Source organism: Cervus elaphus, chromosome 9, assembly GCF_910594005.1.
Source record: "Cervus elaphus chromosome 9, mCerEla1.1, whole genome shotgun sequence".
Taxonomy (NCBI): domain Eukaryota; kingdom Metazoa; phylum Chordata; class Mammalia; order Artiodactyla; family Cervidae; genus Cervus; species Cervus elaphus.
The window spans coordinates 5342827-5353985 of NC_057823.1; the positions used below are offsets into that span (position 1 = coordinate 5342827).

Below are 11159 nucleotides of genomic sequence, written 5' to 3' on the forward strand. Positions count from 1 at the left end.
CTTTGATTAAAGTGCTTATAATTTTAATTAAAATTGTTTACAAATATAACAGAATGGCTACAAAGCGATTTTAACATTAAAAGCAGCAAATACGTTTGGAAATGGTAACTACAGTGGTTATGAAGTAGGCAGTACTCTGAACATCAGTTCCTCCGTCAGCCCTTCTTTATTCTCAGATGTTAGCCACAGTCCTGAGCTGTAATCACTACAGAACAGCCTCTTCCACCCCAACTGAATGCTGGTGATACTTTAGCTAAATTCAGAGTATATCAAATTTCTAGCAGGAAATCAATTACGTATCAGTGTACTATAGTCATTAAAAAAGAAAAACCAGAAAGCCATTTGGCAAGATCTATTCTGGACTGCTGGTATAATCCTGCAGGGAGAGTGCGGATAGGATGCAGTATGGTCTCCACGTCCTCCCCAGCAAGGAGTCTCTCGCTCTGCCCCAGGGGGGCTCCCCTCGCTGCAAGGAGCCAGACATCCATGGGAAACTGATAAATGTTTCTCAGAATCAGCACTCACACACTTGGCACTCCCCCCTCATGTCACTTGTTCTACTGCCCTAGATGGCTTTGTGCATCCCCACCCCCCAGATTCTGAAAAAAGAATGACGAGAAATTGGCACTTAGAGGCACTGGGGTTCTACACTAACTCAACACAACTATGAGACAAGAAAGGGGACACAGAATGGGTGAGCAGACATCGTCACAAAGGTGGTGGGTGTTTTGAATACTGGATGGTATCCAGGGCAGCCCCGATGTCGTAATTCTTGGTCTGCAGAAGCCTGGTGAGCCAGCCGCCTTCATCAGAGAACCCCATGGATAGCATCTGGGAGAGGGACTCAATCAGCCGGGGGTCAGCTTCTGCCAGAGAGAGTAACAACAGCCATGAGGAGGCACTGCGCCCCAAATGTGACCTGTACCTGGCCCTTTTACAAGGCTTTAACCCTCATAGGCTCCCTTCAAGGCAGGGACTGTCAAGCTTTTTCTGGAAAAAATCAAGAGTAAATATTTTAAGCTGCTTTGCAGGCTATTTGCTCTCTGTCACAAATATTCAACTCAGCTGTTGAAGTTATAAAAGTAGCCAAATAATATGTAAACAAATGAGCATAGCTATGTTCTAAAAAAACTTACATTTATGAACACAAATTTGAATTTCATCTCATTTTCTCATCTTGACTTTTTTCCTACCATCATAAAAATGAAAAAATCATTATTGGCCCATAGGCCATAGTTTGCCACTCCCTGCTTCAAGGCAGAGAAGGTAAGTACTGGCAGCCCAAGGGCTGAATTTGGTGCTTAGATGGGTTTCCACCTGAATGATGTTTTAAACGTCTTTGCCATGTGACAGTGATGAACCAGAGCAGGGTGTGAGTGGCCTCTTTTATTCAGTGTGTGTTCTCCAGGCTGCCACACTCTCCACCCAGCCCTATTGTCTTCCATACCACCCACTTTACTAAATGGCTTCCTGCCTGGCTCCTACTGGAACCGTGACTGTGACCCCTGCTCTAAGATTAGCACCTTCTATGAGGAAACAGTGGCGATGGACTCCGAGTCCACTTCTAGTAGTGCGTGGCAGTGCCCAAAGCCAGTGCTACTGCCATATCACATCTGCCTTCATAATTCTGGGTCTGTCTGTTAAGTTTTAGAAATTACTAAAACTAGCTGAGCTTACTAAGCTCAGTATAGACACAGAGGACAAAACCAACTCCTAGATTTCTCTTACATCAGTAGACAAGCTCTGCAGTAGAAAATGTAATGCCTGCCTGTGTTGCTAGAAGCAAGTGATAGGATGCTCTGAATGGAAAAGAGAGTGATATAAAACTACTTGAAATCCCTTGCCTGGTGGCAGATGTGGGTACACTGCAGCTTCCTTCAGTCCTGTGGGTCCTTCCTGGGAAGGATCCAGAGAGCTTGGCCCTTCAGATTCAGGCATCTGTAAAGACTGGAGTTCACCTGTAGACGGGTCCACCTCTTTTGAAGACAGATGAGTCCAGTCATCATCTCCTCCTGAACAGTTATCAGACTCCATCTGTTCCTAAAACAAAACCCCCAATGAGCACAAGAAGGACAACAACATGCCACTTGACCACAGCCTCAACTTCTGCGAGAGACAGGGCGTGCAGGACTAGCAAGAGTCCTTCTGCTTTACAGAATTCTAGTGGAGGGCTCACAGGATGACTTAAATGCCACCAACAACTCTGCAACGGAAATGGGTTCTGCTGGCTGTGTGAGTGCCAGGGAGGGGCTGTGACTCAGGTGCTGGGAGAAGCTCTGGATATGTTGGGGGGGTGCTTGCCTCAGGCTGACCCCCTGACTCCAGGGCGATCTTATTCATTTGCTCCGTCAGAGACTGTGCTGTGCCTGCCACGTCCCCGTCTGGCTTGCTGGGGTCAGAGCAGCAGCTGCTTGGCTGAGAGCTACACTTCTCCTCTGTGCTGGAACTGCCTGCAGAGGCGGGGGTCAGGCGGCTTCTCTTGCCTCCATGTTCCACATCAATATCGACTTCAATGCCTAGAAGCCGGGGGAAAACAACAACTTGATTAATAGTGACGTCCCAGGTCAGCTTCAGAGCCACGAAGTCCATAAGCAGACTCTGTTTTCCCCTCACTGTGCAGGACGGCAGCTGCATAGCAGGCATGGCCAGGCCCTCAGAACAGGCTGAGAGCTTGTGCCACACAGCCAGCCAGAGCCCCTGCACCACAGCGCGGAGGACGTTCTTGTCCTCACTGGAGGCATCCCACTTGCGTGCGGGGGGGCCTAGTGATGTGAAAAACACGCACACTGAACACGCTAGCCCTGCTCAGGCAGGCAGACAACCCACGCAAGCTTTGTGTGAGACCCAGGAGACGGCGTGTCCACCTGCAATTTCTCACACGCCGGGGCACATGATCACTGAAGGGAAGGGAGGGCACACTCCCTGGGTTATGTTATTAATTCAGTTTACTTTCTCAAAGGACATGCGCCATGTCTTAGAGTGAAGCAATCTCAAAAGAATGAGGCCTTCCTCGGTGGTCCAGTAGTTAAGAATCCTCCTGCCAATGCATGGGCCCTGGTCCAGGAAAACCCCACACGCCATGGAGCAACTAAGCCTGTGTGCCACAACTACTGAGCCTGTGCTCTGGAGCCTGTGGGCTGCAAGTACTGAGCCCGAGTGTCACAACTACTGAAGTCTGCACACTCTAGGGCCTGTGCTCCACAAGAGAGGCCACTGCACCAGAACTAGACCGTAGCCCCCACTTGCCCCAACTCAAGAAAGCCTGCACGCAGCAAGGAAGACCCAGTGCAGTCACATATAAGACTATAGGATGGATAAACATCAAGGCCCTACTATATAACAGAGAACCATATTCAATATCCTATGATAAACCATAATGGAAAATACACGTAAGTTATTACTGAATCACTTTGCTATACAGCATAATTAACATAAATCAACTATACTTCAATAAAATTAAAAAAGCAATATAGATTCCTTGCCCCCACCACACAGCCTGGCCCACCCTCCAGAGAGAACTTTTAACTGACAATGTGCTTTTTCTGTCTTTCCTGACTACTTATGTTTACCGTTTATTTCTTACTCTAGATGATCAACACTTTATCTCCCCTTCCCCTATCCTTTCAAAAACTCACGTTTTTGTAAAAACAACACTCAGTGTTTATGTTAGTGCCACTATATATATCGTGTTCTTTGCTGGCTAAGGAGTGGGATTATTCCCTCAGAGTTTCCTGTATTTGTAGCAGTAATGATGCTTTCTTTTTCACTTGGTAACTTTCCCCGTATTCTCTCACAGCTTCTCACAGTTTTCCCCTGTAGACCATCCCAGGCAGGCGTGGAGCTTCCCGCTCCAGCAGGGCCAGGCAGCTCTCTGGACCAGAAGCACAGACCCTATGCCTTTCCTTCCATCCTGGCAACTATGTTGTCACGCTCACATCTGTTGGGCGCCACTTTCAAGTACCTCTTTCTGCATTCTGGGCTTGTTTCTTTATTTTGGCCAGAGAGACGGTTCAAGCCCAGGTAAGATGATTAAGACCTTGTCAGTTTCATTCCTGACAACTTTGTTTTGCTTCCACACTTGATCCCTTTAGTTGGGTACAGAATTCGAGGCTGAAAACCCGTTTGAGGTGAGCCTTTTGAAGTCAGTCTTCCAGCTCTTAATGTGCTCCTTAAGTTTGCAAGCTTTTACAGCAGCCTGAGAGTTTCAGGAATCTCTCCTTGTCCCAGGGGTTCTGACAGGACAATGTTAAGCTTTGGTGTGGGGTCTTTTTCAGTCTTTGTCCAAGGCATCTGGGGTCCTTTTTAATCCAGAGGTTAATGTCCTAGTGCCAAGAGACCATCTTGTATTTGTTCATTTCCTCCCTTCAGTTTACTCTGTTCTCTTTCTGGAATTCTTTCATCTTATATTGGGCCTCCAGGATTAATCCTCAAATTATCCCATCTTGGCTACTTTCCTCCATCCATTTTCCATCTTCCAAAGTTCGATGAGACTGTTTTATCTTGTCCTCCATTATTTTTTTCCCTTTTTCTTTATCCATGTTTCTTTACTTATTTTGTTTAACCCCTTCACTATTATTTTAGTATAGTATGAGGAGCAGGCAGAGAAGATAAAAGCAGGCTTAGCAACTGGTACCCCCATCTGCAACATTTACATTGTTTTTCTTCTTCCACTTCCCCTGCAGTTTTCATTATGAAACATTCAAATAATCAGAAAAGATAGAACAGTACAATGAATACCCATATACTTTCTAAAATGGGTGAATGATATGACTCTTCTGTAATGGATTATTGAGATTACTGAACTAGAGTTTTTCCAACTTGATGATAATCTGAGACTTCAGGGCTTACAAGGCTGTACCACAGTCTCTGCCCTGCTATCCCCAAAGCCTCTGTGTAGGGGATGTTTGTGGAAGACTCCATGGCCCTGCTCTTTTACATCCTAGGTGTCAGTGGCTGTGACCTCCAGCCAGGTACAGCCCTGGGCTCATGCTCTTGCTCAGCTGGCTCTCACAGCACTTATCAAAAAAGGTTTAGTCGCTCACTGTACAGATTGCCCTCTGAGAGGTATTAGTGGTTACATCCCCTCTGGGCCCCTGCTCTGGGACCTAATTTCCACTGTAGGCAGTTAGTAGACTGAGTCATTCTGTTAGTTCCTCAAAAGAAAGGAAAATACGGAAAGACAGTTTAATCCATTCCTCGAATGGCTCTCATCAACAGCTACTCAAACACACATTCCACTGAAACTTGTTTTGTAGGGTTCCAGACTCCTCCCTTGGAGAAGGCAGTGGCACCCCACTCAAGTACTCTTGCCTGGAAAATCCCATGGACGGAGAAGCCTGGTAGGCTGCAGTCCATGGGGTCACTTAAGAGTCGGACACGACTGACCGACTTCACTTTCACTTTTCACTTTCATGCATTGGAGAAGGAAACGGCAACCTACTCCAGTGTTCTTGCCTGGAGAATCCCAGGGACGGGGGAGCCTGGTGGGCTGCCATCTATGGGGTCGCACAGTCAGACACGACCGAAGCGACTTAGCAGCAGCAGCAGCAGCAGACTCCTCCCTAATGAGCAGAAAGCACTCCATCCACTTTGAAAGACCTGAGAGGGTCTTAATTCTTGCTGCCAAAGACCTCTGAGCACTTCTAAAATTATTCCCTTGTGTCCTGAGTGGAGAATCCAGGTCATTTTGAAAAGCTTCACAAGCTCAGATGGGTCTCAGGACGGACAGCATGTGTTACAGTCTCCTGGGAAGCCTTCAGAACACACAGACCCCCCTCGCCCTACCCAAAACCCACTTAACGAATCAAGGGACCTGGAACTCCTCACTGTTTTAAAGTCTCCTGCCTGAAGGTAGACGTGGTTTTGTGACTTCCCAAGTTATCTTGTTCATTCTTTCAAAAGAAAACTTTTTTCTTCGGGATAATTAGTTTTAATAGTTTCCATACACCAAAATATATACCCTCCCACAAAAATAAATAAATAAAAACCAACCCTTCATTGGTGATTCTGATATTCAGCGGACTTGAGAACCACTATCGATTTACTACCTTCCAAAGAAAAATTCTCCGTGGCCTCTAAGTAACAACCCATTAGTTGGGATTACTTAAAATCCTACTATGTCTTCACTATGTCTTAAGTGAGTGGCAGAGTTTAGGAATAACCTATTTCCCAATTATTTGGGAGCCACAGGGCGGGTGGTGGGTGAGGTTGGGCACTGTCTTACAGCATTCTTTCAGACATTGGACACAACTTTTAGACAGACCGGGTAGATACTTCCTGCCATTGCAGTCACAAAGATGATATCATGGATCCATCATAAATCATCTTCATCAGCTGAGTCCCATGGCCACAACACAGCAGGTGCTTTCTCAAGTTTTGGAGCTTTTAGCCTTGGGCCGGGTCACACTATGAAGGTGCACAGCTCACCCACCCAGACACCTACCCTGGGCCTGCACACTGGGAATCCAGCAGCAGACATGAGAACCTTCCTCCCTCATTCCTTTCTCTCTGGCACTGGCACAAGCCCAGTTCTTAGGAAGCACCAGCAAAGGCTGGGGGTTGCAAAAAGAAGAAAAGCAATATGGCATCTCAACTAACTACTCACTGAAGTCCTTAAAGAAGCCCCAAGGCTCAAGTAAGGAGAAATACAGGCTGGTCTCCCAAAGAACAAGCAGGAAGAAGATGAAGGGCAGCCTTAAAACGGAGCCTGGTCACCCTCCCTAGTGGGATTACCCAACCAAATGCTGGCTGATTCTTGGCTGATTCCATTTCACTCTGTGTGGAAAGATGAAGAATTTGTCAGGGAATTCAACCTCAAGCAGCCTGCGGTGCAGCACTTGGTCAAGATTGACGGATACGAGGCAACGAATCCTTACTGGTCTCAAAGACACATCAGCTGCCCCTCCTCTGCAGTATCCCAACTGAAAGCCGCCTGCACGCTGGTTACCAAATACTCTGCTGATATCAAAGGAGGGACACTTACCCAGAGGGCTGAGGGCAGCTGCCACACTCTCCCCTACGTTCTTGAGGAAATTCACACTGGGATCTTCTGATGGACCAGAGGCTTTGGTTTCAAAAAACAAAGATACTTTTAATTCAAAGCATCTCTCTCAATGACTGAAACCTGTCACAGTCCTGTCTGTCCCAGAAGCCCTACTCCCGGGGCCTTGTCCCAGCAGCCTACACCCTATTGCTTCCCTCTCTCTCTCTCCCTCTCTAGGCCACTTCCTGGGCCCTTTTGTCTTTCACACCACTCCCCCTTCATCTACGTTCCTGGTGCCTAGAAACTGTACACACAGTATAATTTACCTCCTCCCCCCAAAAAAAGTATTTACTCAAACCAAATACCCTCATCTTTGTCCCTAAAGACAAGGTGAATCAAAGGACACAGTAATACTAATAAAATCAGAATAAAACTAGAATCTAAAAGTTCAGAATGCAAGCTATGTGTAAATTTTTAACTTGGGAACTGTTTTACAAGACTTGAGCAAATCTGGCTGTGACTTTCCTAACAACTAGCAAGAAGAAGAGAGCAGATGGTGGAGACGCAGGTGCTGGAGGGGCCCCCCGTCTGCATGTGAGGGCCATCAGGGCAGGGCAGGTGCACTCGTGGCCTTGAGCACCGAGGCACCTAGTTTTCCCAACTGGACAATGGAGATAATGCTTGCACTTTGCAGGATTTTAGGAGGATTAAATGCACAAATGGCCACGAAGTGCCTAGGCCAGCCACAGGCATGCAGGATTTCAGGGCACAGAGAAAGCCCTCCAGCTCTGCTGGCCCTCAGATCTCACCATTCGGAGGCCAGCAGACACAATCCTCACCTGATTCCGTGGCAGGGCCAGGGTGGACGTCCCCTGCCTGAGGAGGACGTGGGCTCCAGTTCCCCGGTGGGCCCATCTCCCAGCCAGGCCACCCAAAGTGCCCATGTCTCAGCTTCCGGAGCCAGCGGCTGTGAGAGAAGCCCTAGGAAGGGGCAGGCAGAGGGGCAAGGTGATGCCAGTCAGGGGGCTCCTGCTACCCGGCGCCCACCCACAGGAGGCCCCACTCACCTCAGAGAAGTGCCCGAAGGGGCTGGGCAAGGCGAGCTTGCTGTGCTCCTGGTGCATGCCCTTCCCCTCGCAGACAGAGCACAGGTCGTAGTCAGGGCAGACGCTGCACTTGTAGCGGGTCCCCACCACCGGCCCATTACAACCATCACAGATCACGTTGGGGTGTACCATGTTTCGGGGCACCTCCTGAGCACACGGGGGGCGATGATCCCTCCGGCACTCCTTCTTCTCTGCAGGGAGGGTGGAGAGCCGGAGACTCGGTGAGCCACGAAGGCTTGGCACTAGGGGGCCGTCAGTCAGAAGGCCCATAGTGCCACCCTTCAGACACTGAATCCACCTGGATTCAGCTGCTCAACTGACGGTAACAAAGCAGCTTCAGAACCTGCTAAGAGGTTCCAATCCCTGCACCTGTGACCTAAGCACGTGTGGCCCGGGCAGGAGCAAAGCGCCAGAGAGCTGTGTCCGTATGCCTATGGTCCTGGCCCACACTAAAATAAACCCCAAAGCTTCCCTGGCCCATGATTGCGATCCAGAGTGAACCCCCCCTCAAGAAAAGAGTGAACCCAGAGACCCTCCAACCTCACCCCCTGTGGTGGACACAGCCTCCTTTCTCTGGTCAAGCAGAGTAATGACGATGGTCCTGTCTTAAAGAGCCCCCAGTCTCCTCACCCCTTCTTTGGAGAATTCTCCATAACCTCAAGCCAGTTTCACTCAGCAGGGAGCACTAGGCTTTAGGCAGCACCCCAGAGCAGCCCCTTACCTTTAATGTAAATACGGAAGATGTCATCCTTCACATATGACATCGCCATGGTCAGTTCCTCGTCACTGGAAAAGGCAACCAAGTCCCCGTCCTCATCTAGATTGTTTAAAAGACAGCATGTGAGCACCCAGGGTGTCTCAGCTGGACACAAGCTGCTGAAAATGGCTGCTAAAGGGCCCTTGCAAGGCTATGAACTGAAGCCCACCTGTCTGACCCAGAGCAAAGCAGAGCTGAGGGCAAACCACCCACTCACTCTGCCACTGCCTGGAGGGTAAGGGCTCCAGCCTGGGCCCTGGACACCCGCCAGAAGCAGTGAGTGTACGGGGGCAGCAGGGGCAGCGCCTGACCACCACTGCTTTGCCTCTGGGCCAGCTGCCCCGTCAGAAAGCTGCCATCTCCATGCACATCCAGCCAGACCCAGTCCCACGTCAGCTGTGGAGATCCCCATCTACGACCTGCTCCCCTTGGACCGCTTGTGGCTTAGAAGACCAAAGCAGACTACATCTGCCTGCTTCCGCCCCCAACAAAGTTAAAATTATGTATTTGTATGTAGTCTCCAATTTTTAGATGTTGGCGCAAATGGTTTAAAACGCCACCATGTAGGACAAACCACACCATACATCTGCAGGTCTGTGGGTCACCAGATGCAACATCTACCACAAAAACTGCGGCTGGATCAAAAGCCAGAAACAACTCAAACGTCCATTAACTAATGAACAGCTGAACAAAATGTGCTGTATCCATAAAATTGAATGTTACTCAGCCACAAAAAGGAATGAAATACCGATAAATATTGAACATATGTGAACCTTAAAAACATTATGCCAAATAAAAGAAGCCAGTTACAACAGACTACATGTTTCTACACGAACGGTGTAGAACAAGGGAATCCATAAAGCAGATTAGTGGTATCTGACGGCTGGAAGCATGGGATGGGAAGATTACTAAAAGGTACAGAGTTTCTTCAGAAGGTGATGAAAAGATTCCCAGATGACTGTGATAACAGCTGCACAAATCTGTGAATACGGTAAAAACTGTACACTTTAAATGGACGAATTCTATGGGATGGTAGCTCAATAAAATCGCTAATTTTTAAACAGGTGGAAAAAAACAGTTGGGAGCCTGGCAGCAGTCCAGAGGAAGGGCCTAGCACCGCCCCACGTATACGGACCCGCCTCCCTCCCAGCACAACCACCTCCCCTAACCCCACACCCAGCAGCCAGCTTCTCACCGCGCAGCTGGTAACTGAACTGCCTCCTGGGCTCTGTCCCTACACCATGACTGCTCAAGAACGTTTTCATCTTATGCCTCTCATCACTGCCAGTGGGATAACGTCTGGATTCCGCCTAGCCCTGGGTGTTCGTGAGGCCGCCCGACCCCTGCCAGCCACCCGCGGGAAACTCACGGGCCAGGCCGCACCACTGAGCGCCTCGCCTCCCGGGGCGTTTAACGGCGTCACCGCTCTCCCCGCCGGCCCTTCCGCGTCTGCCCGCCCCGGCTCTTCCGGGTTCTCTCCACACCCCCAACCTGGCGCTGGCAGACCCGGCCTCCGGCAGCGGCCAGGAGTCGGTGTAACCCGAGAGGGGAGGCGCTGGGGGAGCAGGTGAGGACGCCCGCGCGCCCTCGCCAAAATCTGCACTATCACCGCGGGGAGGAGGCCTCTCACGCCGCCAGGCCTGAGACTCGCCGGGAGGGCCTGGGGCCGCCAAACACCCCGTCAAGGGCTGGCTGCGGCCACCGCTCCTCGTCACCAGGACCGAGCTAGGGGCCCAAGCGGGCCGCCGTCCACCCAGAGAGCTGCCAGAGAAAACTCCCGCGGGCGCCGCCAAGGCCGCGGCGAAGGGGCCGTCGCCCCGCCCGGCAGGACAGGGCTGCGTCACGTCCCCGCACCGCTGCCGAGGGCGCCGGGCCCGCTCACCGCGGTAGTGCGCCTGAAAGCCGCCGGGCCGGAGCACAGGAAAGAGCGCGGCCACGCGGCTCAACAGCCGCTCACAGGGCCGGGAGCCAGGCGCGGCCTCGGCTTCGGCCTCGGGCTCCGGGCTAAAGCAGAAGCTGAAGCGACGGATCTCGCGGGCTGCGTCCTCCTTGCCCAGAAGGTAGGCCTTCACGGTGAGCGACGCCATCACCGCCACTCGAAGAGCTGGAGCACAGCTGGGCAACAGCGGGCGGAGGCGCGCGGCTTTTGTAGAGCCGAGAGAAGCCACGCCCCCCTCGCCGCCTTCTGGGGGCGGGGCCTGAGCGCCTGGCCGGGGCTCGCGAGCCGCCCTCCGGGAGCCCCAGACCCACTACCCTCTCGTGGGCGCCGGGCCCCCTAATTGCCACCCCCTTTCCTCACTGCCCCTAATGCACC

General features: G+C 50.8%; 1 protein-coding gene across 3 annotated transcripts in view; it reads right to left on the reverse strand.

The window, feature by feature from the left end:
- Nucleotide 1: 1 nt before the first annotated feature.
- Nucleotides 2-11159, reverse strand: part of SQSTM1 (sequestosome 1) — a 73436-nt gene continuing 62278 nt past the window's right edge. Inside the window, exons 1-8 of one of the 3 annotated variants that reach the window (XM_043910692.1) lie at nucleotides 10728-11080; nucleotides 8810-8905; nucleotides 8050-8279; nucleotides 7822-7963; nucleotides 6983-7063; nucleotides 2302-2516; nucleotides 1845-2040; nucleotides 2-866 (exon numbers count right to left, since the gene is read on the reverse strand). In XM_043910692.1, the coding sequence (XP_043766627.1) occupies nucleotides 709-866; nucleotides 1845-2040; nucleotides 2302-2516; nucleotides 6983-7063; nucleotides 7822-7963; nucleotides 8050-8279; nucleotides 8810-8905; nucleotides 10728-10932 (1323 nt within the window). In that variant the 5' untranslated portion in view covers nucleotides 10933-11080 and the 3' untranslated portion in view covers nucleotides 2-708. Of the gene's footprint in view, nucleotides 867-1844; nucleotides 2041-2301; nucleotides 2517-6982; nucleotides 7064-7821; nucleotides 7964-8049; nucleotides 8280-8809; nucleotides 8906-10727; nucleotides 11081-11159 lie in introns of those variants that run through there. The other 2 variants (XM_043910694.1, XM_043910693.1) reach the window with 2 other exon arrangements.